Source organism: Castor canadensis, chromosome 9 (genome assembly GCF_047511655.1).
Source record: "Castor canadensis chromosome 9, mCasCan1.hap1v2, whole genome shotgun sequence".
Taxonomy (NCBI): domain Eukaryota; kingdom Metazoa; phylum Chordata; class Mammalia; order Rodentia; family Castoridae; genus Castor; species Castor canadensis.
The window spans coordinates 154,867,548-154,885,950 of NC_133394.1; the positions used below are offsets into that span (position 1 = coordinate 154,867,548).

At 56.4% G+C, this 18,403-nt stretch overlaps 1 protein-coding gene across 1 annotated transcript in view; it reads left to right on the forward strand.

The window, feature by feature from the left end:
- The window catches only part of Rnf212 (ring finger protein 212), a 60,452-nt gene extending 42,492 nt beyond the window's left edge, over window positions 1-17,960 (forward strand). The window contains exons 12-15 of the mRNA XM_074041144.1: window positions 10,971-11,029; window positions 12,712-12,926; window positions 16,052-16,198; window positions 17,921-17,960. Coding sequence (XP_073897245.1) covers window positions 10,971-11,029; window positions 12,712-12,926; window positions 16,052-16,198; window positions 17,921-17,960 — 461 coding nt within the window. The remainder of the gene's footprint in view (window positions 1-10,970; window positions 11,030-12,711; window positions 12,927-16,051; window positions 16,199-17,920) is intronic.
- Window positions 17,961-18,403: the final 443 nt, after the last annotated feature.

The window sequence follows — 18,403 nt, forward strand, 5'->3', positions numbered from 1 at the left end:
CAGCAGGTACACATTCAGATCCCTCTGTCCCAGTAGAAGGTAGCAGGTCATGAAGCACTTGTCTGAGTTGTCCATGCCATGCATCTGGTCTGTCCTGCACAGGCAGTGGCTTCTGTGCCTTAGTTTTTCTTCCCAGGGAGGGAAATGCTTCTGGACTTCAGAGCTGCAGTGTTTCTATTGCCCTTTCTCATCACCTTCTCCAGATTTATCACCAGGGCATGCTGGAAAGAGACCAGCCTCCCCATGTGAGCCTCCCAGCCTCCACATCCAACTCCAAGGTGCAGGACCTCCTCACATGGCAGTGTCTGTTGGCTGCACACACTCACCGGGCGCTGGGCTCGGCCTGCTCTCCCCCTCCCCCCACCTCCTTCTTGGCTTTCCATCTGTAAGAGTCAAAACTGACTGCCATCTGGCCAGAATTTCATTTTTGGCTTTAAATTTTCCGTGGCTGAAGACTGTAAAGTTAGGTATTAATTTACAATGGCTAAAAGTGGTTTCAAAAGTGAGAGGACATACAGCCGAGCACCGTTTTCCCAGTGGCAAACAGCAGAAGACTGAAGGCAGGCCGTGGAGACACGACCGCAGTCAACCTCAGCAAAGCCGGCGCCGAGGGCATGGCACCCCTTCCAGCCACAGAGTCTGGCCAGCTGCTGGCCTTGGGCCTGGCATTGGGAACCCAGGAGCCATGAGATGGAGGAGGAACCACAGTTCCTGAAGACCCCAGCAGCCTCCCACCTGCCAGTCCCTGAAGAGTGTTTTACTGGAACAATCTAGAAACCCCAGAATTAACAGGAAAACCAAGGATCTGGGCTCAGGACATGGGTAGGCACACAGGAGAGGCCCAGAGACCTTCTCCAGTCATGTCTGCTGACCTCTCACTGCAGGATGCCACCTGTGTCTTGCTGGACACTCCATTCCCCTCCCCCCGAGGAGCCTGAGTCACCCTGAGTCAGTCCTCCAGGCAGGAGTGCCCCCACACCCACGGCCAGACCTAGAGGACTGAGCTCCCCTCACCAGCTTCCTGCAGCAGCGCCATGACGCAGACCTGACCTGAACCTCAAGTGTAGTGGAACCCTGGCTGGGCAGCCTGAGGTGCTAAGCCCACTCCTCAGAAACACGCGCATGGCTCTTAAGAAGTGATGGCCACTCTGGGCAAGACAAAAATTCTTTCAAACCCAACCAATTGTAAATATAAAGAGAGGTTTTGAACAAGTTTTCTTTTCAGACGAAGAGGAAATTCCTAGAATTCTTAGGTGGTAAATCCAAGCCTTCACACCAGCTTCACTGGTGCTAAGCATGGTCTGTTGGATGGACCAAGGGAGAGAGCCTGGGGGCGAGTGTGGCTGCAGCCTGAGAGCCCACTCAAGGGCCTCGCCTTGGCCCCCTCCCCCAGTTGCCCAGCTTGCTCCTCTGGGCCCCTACTCATCCTCCAGCATCAGTACGAAATAGTCTCTAAAGCCCAGGAGGAACCCCACGTCCTGCCTGGGCTTGGCCACTGCTGCCTGGGTACAGCCGACGGTGGCTGCATTAGCTAAACCACACATCACGAGATCCTGGCCCTCCCTGGCCAGGATGCTGGGTTGTCCCACCCAAGCCTGCTCGGCATCCCACCTGCACCCACCCTTCCATGGTGGGCACCTTTGGTTAGCTTTCATTCAGAATGGATTTCAACTGGCAGAAAACTTAACACGTGGATGTGGGTACAAAGAATTTAGCTTCTGGCGCCAAGAATTCCCTGTTGTCAGCACTTTGTTCATTTGCTTCATCATTTGGACTCCTAGGCGCACCCGCACATACCTTCACACACATGTGCACATGCAGGCACACTCGTGTGCACCCAATGCACAGACTCCTACAATGCACACACGAGCACATGCATGCTCACAAGCACACACTCCATACACACACTCCTGCACATGCAGACACATATGAACACATACGGGTGCACAAGTACACACTGGTATGTGCAGGCCCATTTGCACATATATGCATACATATGCACAGACCTGCACACACTTTTTTTAACCATTTGATAATTGCAGGCTTCATGATTGGTTACCCCAGCTACTGGTGCAAGTTTCCTACGAATGAAGACATTTCTCACACAATCTCCAGGACAGCCCCTGACTTCGGGCTTCTCCTCCCGGACATAGGCCATATTCCAGCTTTTCCGGCATGGTGCATCTGGACCAGGTTCAGTCTGGAACTTGTGCTGCATAAGGTGCTTTCTGGTGTCCTTGAACCTGCAGCATTTCTTCGGCTCCTCTCTGCTTTTTGATGTTGATAGTTTTAGACAAGACGGGCCTATTTTTTAATCTGATGTTTCCTTGCAGCCAGAGGCAACTTGGGCCTGTCCTTCCAGGGTGAGCAGATAAGCACGTGAGGCTGCACCTCGAGGGACTAGCACAGCCCGGCTCCATTTTTCTTTAAGCTAATTGCTGAGATGCAGCAAATTCTCTCAAGCAGGCCCCTGACTCCAATGCAGACACACACATGGGCTTCGGGAGGATGAGGCTGTGCGGCTGTGCCATGCACTCTTGAAGCTGGCCAACTGCGGACATTCCAGGCTCCAGGACTCAGTCTTCAAGGTGGTTCTCACCCACAGTCCTCAGCCAAGGGTGCACCCTTCACAGTGCTCTATGGCAGAGGGTTTTTGCTGTTAAATTTCCAACCTATCACAGAATGAAACTTTTGTAAAAACTCAGTAAAAATTTTTATTGGATAATAAAATTTTTCAAGATACAAAGCACAGATCCATTTCTTTCCAGTAATGTCTTACCTAGTAATTTGCTTCTTACTAGATCCAACAGATGTGAAATTACAGACAGAAGTGTCTAAAGTGAACAGCTGCACTCACCACACGGGAATGGTCGCCGCAGCTCAGGACTGAGCAGGAACCAGGCCCCATGGCAAGTGGCATTTGTGGAGAATTCCCCCCTCATGTGGCCCAGTGCCCCTCCCAGATCGTCCACATCAGCACTTCCCAGCCACACACTCAGCTGAATCTACCCCAGGCAATGGGGTGACCCTGGGGTGCTGGTTGGACCAGGAGTCAGAGAAGAGGAACAGCACCCCTGTTCCCTTGTGCTGTCCAAGGCAACTCCTCCATCCGAGACCATCAGCAAACCCTGTCCCTACCTTCTGGTTGATGAGTCTGGGAACAAATGTCTTGAGGACATCAGCAAGATGGGAGCAGGGAAGGCAAGAGGTGGCATCTGCCCCTAAAACAGGGACACTTCTCAGGTGCAAGCCCAGGGTGTTCTTGACAGGTGTGTCAGCAACTGGCCTCACAAACGTGAAGCCACGAGCATCCTTGAGTTAGATCTAAGTGCCCTCACAAGACAAAATCTCCAGAGACAATGCTGAGAGGAAAGGTAGGGTGGTGAAAGGCAAAAATTAGCGCTCCCTGCAGAGGGCACACACAGCCTACATCATGACTCGTACATCTTCAGGAAACATGACAACCCCTACTGGCCAGCGGGCCCAGAAAACGCAGTGTGTGTAGAGCTGTGGCTTGGTCTGGCCATGGGAGGAACAGAGGCACTGCAGGCTCAGGTATAGGCAGGATGCATCATTGGAACAGAGTGGCCCCATGGGCCCCTGAATGAGGCTGCCTGGCCTACACGAGGGATGGTGAAGTGTTGGGCTGGTACTCTTGAACCTCCATGGCGTGCAGCACCATTTGAACCCAAGCTCCAATACCAGCGTCTTAACCTTCCCGACCTGCTGCCAGTGATGTAGGGCAGTGTCTTGCATGGCCACTTCAGGATAAACTGCATGACATGGTAGGGGACATTTCTGCCACTAGCTGGCCACCAGCCATTTTCCTCTGTTTCTTTTTCTTTCTTTCTTTTTTTTTAAAGAAAAATCCCTAATCTATGGAGGCCAGGGCGTGGCTTGGTGGACAGCATGTGCTCAGCATGCCTGGGGTTCAATCCTTAGCACCACATATATATTTTAAAAAATTGAGACTCCTAATTTTCTACCTATTTCACTGGAAATAGCAGAGTAGCAGGACAGTGCTGCCTGGCTCTGGTTGTTTCTAAGGCCTGCTCTGCTCCTGGCCTCTGCATGGACGCAGTGTATCCAACCTCAACCACTGGGCTTTCAGGACAGGAAGTGTTTTCTGCTGCACAGGCCAGTGTGCCCGGGTCTGAGACTTTGTTCTCACCCCTGGCTCACTGGGCTCTGTCCCACAGTGTCCTCCCCCAGGGAGGCTGACAGGCAGGCAGAGAGCCACATGGGCCCCACCAGTACCCCAAGGACAGGGACCTACGGTTTCCTCTACGTCTGGGGTTTCCATAGGCAGAGTGTACGAACTGGCCAGACCAATTGGAAACAGGTCCAAGCCCTGAGTCAGGAAAAGCAGAGGCCGCTCTGGCCTATTCAGAATTGTGGGGAAGGGTTCAGGAATCAGTGCCTCTAGGGCCATTGCTCTGTTTACCAGGGCTTTGTGGACTTGTCTCTGGGAGTGTCCCCAGCCCCAGAAGATGCACACTGGGCAGGAAGGTACCTGAGCCTCAGGGCAGACGCTCATACTGCTGCTTCCAGCGACAGAGGGATGCAGGTGAGGGGAGCACGAGGTGTTGAACATCCCCAGATGGGGGTGGGTGCCCACGCATTCCCTGAAGAGCTGCTGGTGAAACGGGGTATGGGCGGCAGGACATGTTTTCAATGCAGTATGTCAATTGTCATCATCTTTATTAGGAAATTTGCCTTCACAAGAGCCTGGGTGACCTCAGGAACACAGAGCATTCTCGGTGATGGTCCATTTGACAGACTCACCAGGCACCCACACCAAGCTTGAGGAACAAGATTAACCTTACAAAGAGCAATTCTGGCACCAGCTGAGCAGAGAACACCCCACCCAAACCCCGTCACCTTGGGTACCAGTCAGTGTCACACCTGCCCACAGAGCACATCGGGGGTCTGCTTTGTCCTCGGGAACCCCCATGCCCAGTCAGGGACCAAGACTACCCAGGACTCTTGAAGCACCGGGGTGAGCCCTGGCAGTCTGGGAAGACAGGACAGGACGCCTGGGGCTGCTCCTGCCATCTTCAGCTAGAGGCGCGTTCTCTCTGAGGGAAGGGAAGCAAGTGGCTACAGACACTCCGAGGGAGTGGAAAAAATTTGGTAAATTGGAGTTACGGACCTTTAGAAACCTCAGGAATCTGTTTTCAGGAAATGTCTTTTCTCCATCATAGAAACACTGAGAAATGTGACCTTGAACTCTGTTGAACACAGTGCTGTCTGCAGCTAAGGCCTGAGCACCAGGAGGGCTCAGGCTTCAGGGCTGTGCGCTGGGGGGAGGCCTTGGGAGCTTTCAGGGCATTGGGGGTGTCAGTTGCCAGAATACCAGGATGGGAGAGACCAGGCTTGGTCAAGCCTGGCAGTCACTGGGGAAAAACAGAATCCTTAGTCAGGCAAGAGCGTGAAAGAAGGGCCACAGGGCTGGGGCCAGGCTCAGGCACTGAGACGGGGTTGCTGCTCACTACCCAACCTGCTTCTTCCCATTGGTTCTGCTGTTGCTACACAGCTACCGTCCAGGTCCAGGCCCATCCAGAGACGAGGGGGAGCCTCAGGCTGAAGTGGGGGCGTGGGTGAGTCAGCTGCTGCCCACTTGGGAACTGTGTCACCAGATGACTCTCACTCCCCCGTGAGCCCCCACCCTGCTGAGGTGGTGAGTGAGAGCGTGAGTCAACCCTGAGGCACCAGTACTCGCTGGGAGAGCCCAAACCCGGACTCGCAGGTGTCAGAGATGGTAGACACGGAGGGGACACACATGTCTGTCCTGGAGATGCAGCGGGGGAAACTGAGGTCCTGTTCCACGTGCATCCAGCAGGCAACACACCCATGGCCTGCCTCTCCCAGGGGAGGTCTTCCTCTGCTCCCTTGGCTCTCAGTGCACAGACCACGGGGGCTGTGGCCTGGCTTTTTCTGAGCCCTCCAGCACTCTGACCTGAGGCAGCCTGAGGAGCAGCCCTGCCCTCTGTCACTCTGCCCAGGCGGCCAGTTGGGTATGTGTGTGTGTGTGTGTGTGCACGTGCATGTTTGTGTGTCCATTTGTACATGTGCGTTTGCATGTGAGCGTGTGCATGTCTGTACACACAGAGGGAGGGATGAAAGGTTCTGTCCTGCCCCTGCTGGGGATTACCTCAAACCCAGCATGGAGGACCAGCTCTGGACCAAGAGGTCGCAATCTTTGCTGATAGCTCACTCAGCTCTTCCTGGCTCCAGGTGACTTGGTTCTGTCTCCAGGTCCAGCGCTGCATGGAGAGAGGACACTGCTGCTTCCTGTGGGATTCTGGGTTTATGCATCCCGCAGGTAGGCTCCCTGCGAGGTACGTGTGCAGGAAAGCTTGCACTGGCCCAGCCGTGGTCACTTTTCAGACCTCCTTCCTGCTGAAGCAACCCTTCCTGCCCTATAATACACTTTTAGTGCTTCTGGTTTCTCTGTTTTCACATCTCAGACTGAAATTTGGCAGAAAGGTGACTTGCCACAGGACTTTTCCGAGCCAAGACCTCTCTGAGGACAGACTGCCTGATAATTTGAGAGCACAGCCTGAGTGTTTTCTTTGCAAAGTTGAGCCGTGGAATTCCAACGGGCCCTTCTGGTTGGCTGCGGTCAGGGCAGAGGGAGAGGGGTGGTCCTGGTGTGCGTCTGTACACTTACCGAGTAGTAACGTGAGAAGGGGCGTCAAGTTCTCCTGTCTTGAAGAAGCACAAAAGCACTGCCGGGAGCGCCCTGTTCACACGACCCCTGGGGCGAGGTCACCCTGTGAGGCCCCCTCCTCATGGCCTGGCCCCCTCTGGTGGGGTGGGTGGAGGGCCCATGCCCTGGGGGGAGGGTGAAATTCAGCATGACTTCTAGAACTCTCCACAGAGTCACCCCCGTCACCCATCTCAAGCTCCTGCCCCCAGAGTCAGCCCTGTTTGAGCTGAGTTGGCTGAACCCTGGCGCTGTGCAGGGCGTGCTAGCCACCAGTTCGACCCAGGCAAGCTGGGGGGTGTCACGGAGGGCAAATTGTTGCCATGTCCCAAGTCAGCCCTAGGCCTGAGCTGTTCACTAAACTCATCACCTCAGCTCCTGCCCCTGGAAACCACTGACCTCTCATCCTCCTTGGGGAGGCAGGACTTCCAAATGCAAAGAGCTTCAATCCAGTGCCTGGAGCTGTTTCTAGATATTTTCTGGAAATCAGAAGGTGTCTCCTGTACATCTGGGGCCCAGCCAGACTGGGAACCTGGGCCTCTAATTTACTTAGTGGGCACTTTTGTCACTTGGTGTATCAGCCTTGCTACATGAAAGAATGTTCACTGCTTTCCAAAGAAAACAGGCCAGCTGGTGAGTGGGCCATGCTGGGTGGGTGGGTTGGGTGGGCAGGCAGGGACCCTGATCCTTGGCTGGAGGAGGGGTCTAGCATGGCAAAGATAGGCCCACAGGTCCCAAAGCCTCAGCCCAGCAGGAAGCCATGCAGGTGCACCCTCGAGACCCTCCTCCTTAGGGACACTGGGACAAACAAGGAGACTGCCTGCTAGTGCCTAGTGCAGCCCCCTTGCCCGTGGTTCCCTGATCTGTTGTTCCAAGGGTGCTTGGAATCCTGAGCTCTGCCCTGACTCTGAACTGTGGGTCAGAGTATTCACACACTCACCTACGTATGCACACATTTTGATACCAGTACACACATGCACACAAACATTGCACACCCCCATGCGTGTACTCACGCACAGACTCACTTAGGCACGTGTGCGCACTGCTTATACAAGCATGTGTACCAACAAGGGGATTGGACTTTGAGCACATGATAAAAGCGAGAGCACACAAGGGAGGGGTGAGGATAGGTGAGACACCTAAAAAATTAGCTAGCATTTGTTGCCCTTAAAGCAGAGAAACTAAAGCAGATACCTTAAAAGCAACTGAGGCCAATAGGAAAAGGGGACCAGGAACTAGAGAAAAGGTTAGATCAAAAAGAATTAACCTAGAAGGTAACACACATACACAGGAAATCAATGTGAGTCAATGCCCTGTATAGCTATCCTTATCTCAACCAGCAAAAACCCTTGTTCCTTCCTATTATTGCTTATACTCTCTCTACAACAAAATTAGAAATAAGGGCAAAATAGTTTCTGCTGGGTATTGAGGGAGGGGGAGAGGGAGGGGGCGGAGTGGGTGGTAAGGGAGGGGGTGGGGGCAGGGGGGAGAAATGAACCAAGCCTTGTATGCACATATGAATAATAAAAGAAAAAGGAAAAAAAAAAAAAGCACGTGTACATGACCCAACCCCCCCATCACACGCAAAATTGCAGCGTCAGGTGACAGCTTTGCAGAAAAGAGATGGTAGAGCCCCGGAGCTGAAGTCTGGGTCTGTACCTGGCTCTTTTGCTTCCCACAGGTGAGACTTTGTCCAGACGAGGGCCTGTCCTAAGGTCATAGATGAGGGTACGACATGTCTACTGGATACAGAATGATACTGGGGAGACACGGGCCTGCTGAAGCTCACCCTGGCAGGCACTGTCTCAGTTGCTGCTCTCCCTAGGACACATGGATTACCTAGGACAATGACCACCTCTCTGGCTCTAGGCCACAGAGGCTTAAGTTTCCCCACTTACCTGGACACGAGGCTGATGGAGGCATTTTGTTTTCCCACCTGGCTCTATACCTTTCAAGACCCCAACCCGTCCCTCCAGCTGGGCCAGGCATTCACCCTGGGCAGGTCCAACAGGGCAGCCATGCCTGCTGGTAAACATACTGCAGCAACTGTTGCACAGCTTAGACCCCAGCACCAAAATGGGTCTGTATTCTCAGGAAACTGTGGCACAAGCTAGAACTGTTTGTACCCCTTCACCAGAGACATCCCCAAACCTGAGGCTGGCACCCTTCTTAGGAGCCTCATAGGGCCAGCTCTCAAAGCCTGGGCAGGGAAGAGCCTGGCCTCAGTGGGTGGCCCCGGCATATGCTGGAGCCTTCAGACAGAATTCAGGTACAGGTGGGGAGGCCATGGCAACAATCCAGGGTGTGCTGGGTGCAGCCGAAGGCTCAAACCAGGAGCAGTTTGGCCTCAAATGACCAAGCCTTGTGATGCCAGGGCAGGGCTTCCTCCGAGGAGGAGCCCAGGAGCGGAGGTGTGAGGTGGCATCTGCTGGTCTGGGGTAATAGCACTGCTTGGCAAGGGTGCGCTATTGTCCTGTACACCCTTCCCTGGTTGTTGAGCTATCCTGCGGGGGCGGCAGCCTGCGCCCATCAGTCTGGCAAACCTGTGGCTACTTGTCCTCCTTGAGAGCGGACGCCCCACCCTGCCGCCACTGGAGCAGCAAAAGCTCAGGACAAAAGCTGTTGACTCTGCAGCCCTCGCTCAGAGCGGAGCTTCCGGAAGGCAGGGGCCGCGGCACTTTGTAGTGTTTGCGGAGGGAATCAAATAAATGGTGGCCCTTTGAAGCCCCAGCTGCTGGCACCGGGCGGAATATCAGAGAAGGTCCCTGGGTTGGCTCAGGGTGGGGTTGGCCTGCCCAGCCCCCAGTTTTCCCAGTCTGGGACTTTTCCTGCCCCAGAGCCTTACTCACTTGGGTCCAGAGTAAGGTGGGTCCCAGACAGTTACAGCCGGAGCCTCCCAACACCCCAGTGTGAGGGTGTTCTCAGCTTCCAGACCAGAGGCCCAGACTACTGCCCGACCCAGGACGCTATTTCTGATGCAAACTGTATCCGTCAAGATCTATGCACCCACTGACCATGGAAAACGTAGGACTCTGGGTCCTTGGGATCCCAGCAACAGGACAACTTCTCACCTTCCAACCCAAGCCATACTCGGGTGCTGGGAAAATGTGTGCATTAGCACATGACAGCTAAAACATTGGGCACAAGGTGGCCTCTAGTGACAGCCACAGGAGTTACTGTGCAGGTGCTGGCAGGTGGCCCTGGGAGGAAAAGGATCCAAACTGCCTAGTGGGGTCTTTTGGGGAAGGTTTAGACTCTGGGGTGGGAAGGTTTGCTGTTCTTTGATGAAGAGTCACATTCTCCCCACCTTGCTGAGGCCTCCAGAGCACCCATTCTCTGGTCACAGCCCCATCCAGGCTGATGTGGCCACCCAAGCCCACCAGCAGCCTACATCCAAGGGGACCATCTATAAAACACTCAGTATTTGTAGGCATGTGTGGGACCAGCATGGTACCTTTCCTGCAACTTCCCTAAAATGGGGGCCCCCTCCTTCATCCCGGCCAGGCATTGGAGAGATGTCAGGCTTGTACCCCCTGGTTGGCTCATCTTGGTCCTGAGAGCCTTTCTGGGTGAGCCAAGGTACCTGGGCAGAGGGTGGACGGGGTTCACATCTAGAAGCACAAGAAGTCAACCCTACCTTGGTGACCTGGTGTCAGTGGCAGAGCTTATGATCCCAGGCTTCCACTTAGTGATGTGTAGGGACATTGCAGGGGAGGCCAGGTGGACTGGGGCTCCAGTTTGGGGGCCTGCACAACCAAGAAATCTTCCAGATGCTGGCTACAGTCTGGGGTGAGGCAGCAGGAAGGCCGCCAGGTGAAGCTGGTCTAGGAAATCCAGTCCTTTGGGGAAGCGGGGCTAGCCAGGTGGGCCAAGCCCTCCAGTGTATGTGAGGGGAAGTCTGCTGCCTGTCCTGCCCCCAAGCTAGGTGTTTACCTTTTTAGCAACTGCTGGCACCACATCCCAAGGCTGCTAGGCTGTGATTGAGGCTGCACAGCCCCTGGTGAGTAACGGTTGGCATGACTGTCACATGCACACACACATATACACAGGCCTTGGAGGCTCAGGACACTTGGGCCTGCGTGGACCCTCTATCTCCATGGGTGGGGATCTCCAGGCCCTTGTTTCCTCACTCCTGGCCTAGGCAACGCTCTCCCTGGTTCACAGGGGCCCCTGATCCCTGTCCTGACTCTCTGAGTACATGAGGCTGAAACCCCACAGAGTAGGCTCCCCAACCCACTGACTGCCTTCCTATCTTCCCTAGGTGGGGTCCTTGGTGTCCAGGAGCTCCACTACCCATGTGGCAGTCCTGGGAGCCAGCCTGTGAGTACATGCCTGAGTTTCAACCTATGGATAAGGTGACATCCCCAGGCCCCGACTTCCTATGGCCTTCCCACTTCCAGGTTGGCTTCGGCCCCCCTCTTCATCCTCCCAGAGGGTCCAGCACAAAGAGTGAAGTCTGACTCCCCTCAGCTGGTGACATGAGAGCTGCTTGTGGAGGTCAATCCCTTAGGTGTCCAGGCCTCTAGGGATCTGTGCCTGCCAGGATCAAAGCTGCTGCAAGGGCAGGGTTGGCCTGGGAAGGAGCTGAGCCTGGGAGATAAGCATGGAGCCAGGACAGGGCTTCTGAGCTCCATTTTCAGCCCTAAACAGGCCAGGCTGAAATGCATCCCCAGACAGGAAATAGCAGGTAGTGTTCTGCCACCTACCAGTCCTCACTGAGACCCTGTCTGGGAAACCCTGCCCAGGAGGCCCCAGAGGCCAGTTTTATGACTGTGGGGTCCCAGGGCACCCATTTCCTGCCAAGGGACATTGAGTGGACTCTAGGCCTGAGCAAGGTCCCTCGAGGTCCTCTAGCCCAGTACCTCCTGCCCAGGTCCCACACAATAGGGATGCAAGTGGAGGAGGTACGAGGGACAGCAGGGTCTCAATGGGCACCCCCCCCACACACACAAACGTGCACACATACTCACATACATATGCATGCACAAACAAGCACCTGCACCCGTGTATGCACACGTGTGGATGTCACACAGCATTGTGGTGTGCATGTGCAGACTGGCACACATATATATGTACACAGCACATGTGCACACACTTCCATTAGCAGCAGAGGAGGTGGGGCTCAGGCCTGGGGCCAGGGTCCTCATGCTCCCTCCCTGTCTTGGAACTGACCCTCCAGGCTAGGGCCCTTCTCGTCAGTGCAGGAGCTGGTGCCAGAGACCCCCCCTGTCTGGGAGCTTCGACAAGGAAGGTGGGGAACCCCCAGTCACAGAGGTCCCTTGAGAGTGACAGGAATAAGACCCCTCCAGACTTCCTGGGTTGGGTTGGGTACATGTCCCTGTGGACCCCTGATCGGCCTCCATCCTCTGCCAGAAAAATACCCCAGGGCTGTTTGGGGCCAGAGGGGCGAGAAGTTGGGAAGGCACAGCAGGATGGACTTCCTCTGCTGGGCAGTAGGATCTGTGAAAACCAACATGCTGACCTGCCCACAGCCCATGCAGAGCACAAAGAGTAGAAGCACAGCCCACACATGCCCTGCAGGCTCAGCTGAGACCAGCTCCATGGTGACTCTCTGTAGTCCCCAAAGAGCTAGGGCCAGGGAATGGCATGGGTGCATGCTGGCCCTGGCCAGGAGGGTGGGGCATGGGCTTCTAGACCCATGCAGCTGGGCCCCTCACCCAGGGCCACTGCCTGAGGAAGGGTCTCTGCTCAAGAGCAGGGAATAGACGGTAGCACACTCTCCCCGGGCCACCGTCTTGCCCTTCCAGATTCTAGACCATGCACATGCCCCTCAGAGCAGCCCAGGGGGACCCGCACATCCTGTAGCCCCTGAGGATGCTGGGGCTACAGCTGAGTTGGCCTGGAAAGCAGGATGGAACAGCCTGCCCTTCCCTGAGCAGGGCCCTGCAGCTCCTCTGCTGGGCTGGGCCCTAACAGCCCAGGCCTGCCCAGCGGGCGAGAGCTGCTGGCTGCCTCTCCTCTCATTTCCTCTTGGCCCGCAGGCTCGGCTGCCTCAGGAACAAAGGGTGGATTGTGCCTCCTTCAGGCCCACTCGTGGCCCTGGGCCTGACACGTTCCCCTGCTGCCCCTGTAGGGGCCTGTGGGCAATGGATGTGCCTCCAGCCAAGCAGACCTTCCTGGGCCAACCTTTGCAGCTCAAGCCGGGCACCAGTGCATCAGCCCAGGCTCCTCCCCCAGACGCCTCTAGCTCATCCAGGTCAGTGGCCAGGCCATCCAGCTCTGCCTGCCCAGCACCTAGTTGCTTCTTGCCCCCCAGATCAAGGACATTCAGCCTAGTCCCCACCAGCCTGGACCCCTCCTCCATGTCCTCCACCACCCTTCTGTCCTACTGGACCAGGAGCCAGGGGGCCCTTGCCACCCATCCGTAGTCAGGCTTCCCCTCCCTGGGAAATTGGGGGTGCCCCATGCTAAGTGCTGGTTTGAGGGAGCTGAGGGGAGCCAAAGGGCATCAGGTCTCTGTTTCTAGGAGGGCAAAGTGGCCACAGCTTCACAGATGCTGGTACATGTCCAGCGTCATGGTCTAACAGCTCCTTCCCTGATTATCTAGTGAGTGCCACTGTGTACAAGCCTGTCCAAGTCACAGTGGGGCTAGTTGTTGGGGACACCAAAAGGGAAACACCACCTTCATTTCCCAGAAGGCTAAGGTCCATGTTGCAGAGCCGTCCACAGTGAGAGGGACAGGGATGATTGCCCAGGGTTTGGGGGCAGGAGGCTGCTTTAGCAACAAGCTATCCAGAGCAACCTGGGCTGCAGTCATGGAGCAGGCCCTAGATGTCTGTATCCACAAGCCAAAACCTGGATTCTGGGAGCCTGGCCACAAAGCCAGGTAGCAGGGGGCATTGATGTCACAGCCAGAAATGGGGTACACCCAGCCTGGGCAGGGGAGTCCTGGGGATTGACAAGGAACAATCCCCATGCTCCCTGGCTAGTTCAGGCCTCACCAGAGCCTGCAGGAGACATCTGAGTATCTACCTCGGAGTTCTGTTCAGTCGTCTGAGCCCCTAGCCACCAGCCCTCCCCACTCCCTGCCCCTGCAGCCTCTCCCACCCCTGCTCACTGTTGGTTTAACTCCCACCACCTCGTCAAAGGGGCTTTGTGGACCGCTGAGTGGAGCTGGGTGCCGATTGTCTTGGAGGGGCTCCAGGAAGGAACGGCAGAGGACGGCTTTTGGAAGAAAGAGCAAAAAAAAAAAAAAGAGGAAAAAGCTGTGAACACAGAAGGAATTTGCCTCTGTGGAGCCTGGCGCCTCCCTGGCTGCCCCTCCCCTCTAGGGCCTGGGCTCACCTCCCGTCCATGTGGTCACCACTGGCTCCCACCAGCCCCTGTCACAGATGAGGACACTGAGGCTCATAGTGGCTGGGTGGCTGCCTGGAACTCACAATACAGAGAGACTGACTGGCCCTATACTGGGGTGCAAAGCCAGATGGAGAGTGAGAGGGCAGAGGCTGGGGTCACAAGCCCTCTGGCCCTGAAGACTCCCCACCCCTACAACATGTTGGAGAGTCAGAGCCCAAACCAAGCACAGAGCTCAGCACTGGGTAGCCACCAAGTCCAGAGTGGACCCCAGTTCTCACTGCAGAGCCATGTGCAGCCAGGGTCCTTGTGGGGTGCAGCAATGCCTGTGTCACTGAACACAAGTGACCATGGGAGGTCCAGCCCACAGGGCACATATACCCAGTGGGAAAGGCATCTCTCCCTCCATCACTAGGTCCTGCCTAAGGCCAGATGGTCCTCGAGTTCTCAGATGTACAATCCCCCAACCTGCATCCTGGGCACTGCTGGAAGGTCCTGGGAGAGGAAGGACAAACTACTTCTGAGCAGTAGTTTGTGGGGCTGAACAGACAGGAACCCAAGTCCTCAACAGGATGAGTTCCTTGACAACCAGCTGGGCCTTGTGCCCCGACCTCTCCATCTCAGTCTAGTCGTAGGAGGGGCTACAGCCCAGGGAACCAATGGCTTTCTAGGAATGCCATTTGGGGACTGCTTCCTAGCAAAAAGCAACTCCTTGAGGAGGCCAGAATACCAGCTCTCTGCTCAGACCCCCTTCACCCACCTTCTGTTTCTACACTGCACTCACACATCCCCATGGGGAGTCTGGGAACCCCCAGGTTCAGATGGCGCTTCTGGGAGTCCCCACCCGAGGCACAGGGCTGTGACAGACCCTGCTGAGTCCTATACCCATCAGGCTGACCTTTTAGGGTGAGGGGTAGGCACCTCAGCTCATTCCTGGACACTACAAGCCCCTTTCAGCTGTGAGAGGGGGTGTGGACTGACCTAGCCAGGCTCCTTAAGGGCCCAGCCAGACCCACCCATGAGACCTAGGATAAGCCATACTTGCCCCAGCTGTTGGCAGCTGTCACCACCTGCCGGCGCAGGGCCAGATGCCTGGCGGCTGTCACGGCAGGGAACTGGGGTGGGGCGTGCAGCTGCCTCGGGGTGGGGCATGGGAGCCTTGGCTCTTCCCTCACCTCCATTGCCCCTACCTGGGACTGCTGCAGACCCAGGCCAGGTTCCCCACCCCCAGACACCAGGCCTCTCTGGTCAGGGAAGCAAAGGCCATGGGGGGGTTGATGTCTCCCCACCAATCCGGCTGTCTCTAGTTCTCCCACCACTCCCACCAGTGTGGCCTGGCCTGGCTGGCCAAAGCCTCATGGAGCCCCAAAAAGTGCAGCAGAGGTAGGGACTATATTTCAGAGCCCTGCTGGTATTTAGGGTGGGGTGACACAGGCTGGCCTGGACTTGGAAGATAGGGTGGATGCTCGGTCAGTGACTGCAGCATGGGGACTGGATCCTCCAGAGGCTGCCGCTCCACAGTGCTGGCCATTGGACCTAATGCTGAATGCTGCCTTGTCCCACCCCAGACAAACTCCAGAGTCCAAATCTCCCAAAAGGAGCAAGACCTGCTCTGAGGAGGGAGACCAGCCAGGTGTGTGCACCTGCCTGAGCTGGGAGAGACTTGTGCCTCACTGGAAGCTGCCCAGGTCAGGGCATGGAGGAAGCTCTCCCATTTCCTAGGCATGAGAGGCCAAGCCTGGGGGCAGCTGCTGAGCAGGCCAGTGCAAGTTTTGCACCCTGAAAGCCAGGGATACTGTGGTGGTTGGTGGCTTATAGGGTGGCCTGTGCTCACGAGGCCTAGCAGAGTGTGCCTAGCAGAGCACACTCAGAGTTGACCAACCAAATGTCCTCCCAGCCCCTCACACCCAGCAGCTGAACCCTAGCAGCTCAGGACAATCCCTGGCCGACTCTGCCTTGGTCTTCGTCCCCCCAACCCTGCTGCAGGAAGTGGAGAATTGTGGCCTTTCTTGGCTATTGTTGGGCCAGATCCTCAGAGGCAGGGACTGGTGGTCAGACCTCCTCTAAGAGGTTTAAAATGACATTTAAACTAGCCAAATTCCTCATCACCGTTTGCTGTGGCCAGGGACAGTGTGATGGCTGGCGACTTGCTTGCACCGGCATTGAGGAAAGCAGGTGAGCAGGAGCTCGGCCTGATGGTCAGTCACGGCCCAGGTGGAACCAGGACCTAACTGGGGTGGACATCACCAGGTCCCCCAGACTCCAGTGCTCAGAGTCTTCAGGAGACTTGCAGAGCCCCCAGCCCTACGGCTCCAGGCAGCACAGGGGACCCTGAAGGAGTCCACCCCTGCCACAGGATCCTGGCTTTGATCCATGCTGAGGTTCAAGATGATGAGGCCAGAGAAGTCACGCCCTTGACTACTGGATGGGACAGTCTCCCCCTCTCGGTTATGGAGGGTGCTGAGCCCCACTACCCTGATGCTTTGCTAAGGAGATAGGGACGCCTCAGAGGCCAGCCAGTCCTGGGGGACACCTGCTGCCTCCCTGTTTTCTTAAGCTTATGACCAACTCTGGTGAGGTGTGTGGCCTGCATAAGAGCAGCCTTCTCCTCACAAGTACCAGCAGTCCAGCGATCAGGGCACCCAGCCTGCAGGGCCTCTGAGGCAGGTGAGGGCTGAAGTGGGTTCAGGGGGTGGGAGAGCTGTGGACACTATGGGTGGGGCCTGATGGGCAGGGAAGGACAGCATCCATGGTCATTCGGGTCTAGCAGGTAGGAGCAGTGCTCAAAGACAGAGCCGCTGATGGGATCAGGCCCGCCCCCACGGAGAACCAGGGTTGTGTAGTGACCAGGGACCTGAGCCTGGTCAGGCAGTGACCAGAGTGCCTGGGGAAGGGGCTGGCAGAGAGGGAGGCACTGTAGAGTGAGTGAGGCCAAGAAAGGTATCATGTGGGTATGAGCCTTTTCACACTGCCCTGGGGCCAGTGAGGGGCCTTGGTCTGTGGGCTGAATAGGATCAGCCAATGAAGACACACGCCTCCAGGTGGGAGGTGGTCAGCCGTGGCCCTAAGTCCCAGGCCAGGCAAAGGCGGCCAAGACTTGACATCTGCTTCAAACAGGCCCTGCTCCTGGCTTTATCAGAGTCACCCCCTCACCAGACCCAGTAGGGTCTAGTGTGGGCTGGAGATGCTGCCATAGGGGTCCCTCCCAGCAAGCCCTCAACTCTTTCCCTGAATCCCCTTTTCCAGCCCAGCTCCACCATGAGGTCACTGGACATCTTGGCGGGCAGGGTAGCCAGCTCATTTGGTAGAAAAAGCAGATGGTGACCAGCAAGGGACTCAGTCCCTCACAAATATTTCTCTCCTCGGAGGTAGACTGGTGAGTCCTGAATATAAACTGGTAATTCCCAGGCTCTGAGGCATTGGGGACACACACCTGGGTCCCGATTTGGATGGGTCCTCATTTGGCTGGGTCCCAGAAGCAGCCACTGTTCCTGCTTTCCTACAAACCATCACCCGTGTCCCTCAAGGTTCCATCAGTCCCTCCTGTGCTGAGTGGCCTCAGGACCTGCACCCTGAGGCAGGCTGGACAGAGTACCCTGCTGGGCCAGAAGCTCCTCCTGCCGGATGCTAGTGTCAGCCATGAGAGGAAGCTGCCCCTACCATGTCCCAGCCCAGCCCAGGGAGCCCTGCTCCCCACATGCCCACCCTAGTGTGTCCCTGAGATCTGTGTGCCAGCCTGGCTTCATGTGGCTTAGCCTTATGCTGCCTGTGAGGGTAGCTCTGCTGGCACCAGCCAGGTGCTGGACCCTGTGTCCCATAGCCAAGTATGTGTTGTGGGGGGTGTCCCTGCCCTGTGCCCCTCTCCCATGTCTCAGGTCCTCTGTGTCCCTGTCCCAGGCCCCAGGATGAGGCTCTGATCTCCAGCCAGGCCCTCTGACCATGGAGGTGGGGCCATCCTGGTCCCCCTCATCTCTGTCTCACACTGCCACCCTGCTCCCCGGCATCAGCTTCAGCACCCTCCCACTGGGACAGCTGCGGGCCGGCTTGCGGATGCCCTTTGAAGCTAGGAGTGGGGTGGGTGTTACACCCGAGGGTGTCAAGAACCTGTGCCGGCTTTCAAGTTCACCGGCCTTCAAGAGGAACCAGCTTATCACTGCCCAGACAGGTCAGAGGAAAGACCAGGCCTGGCTCTGGGAGGCATCCCCTGTGTACCCGCCACCTGCCGATCTTCACCCAGGACACCAAGTCTCGTCCTGCATGGCCCATCAGAAACTACTGAGCCTGGTCTACTCTAGGGATCACCCTGAAGCATAGCTGGGTCCCCTCCTCTGACTGGCAGGCTGAGACTGTCAGGGCAGGGAGAGCTGGGGACAGATATGT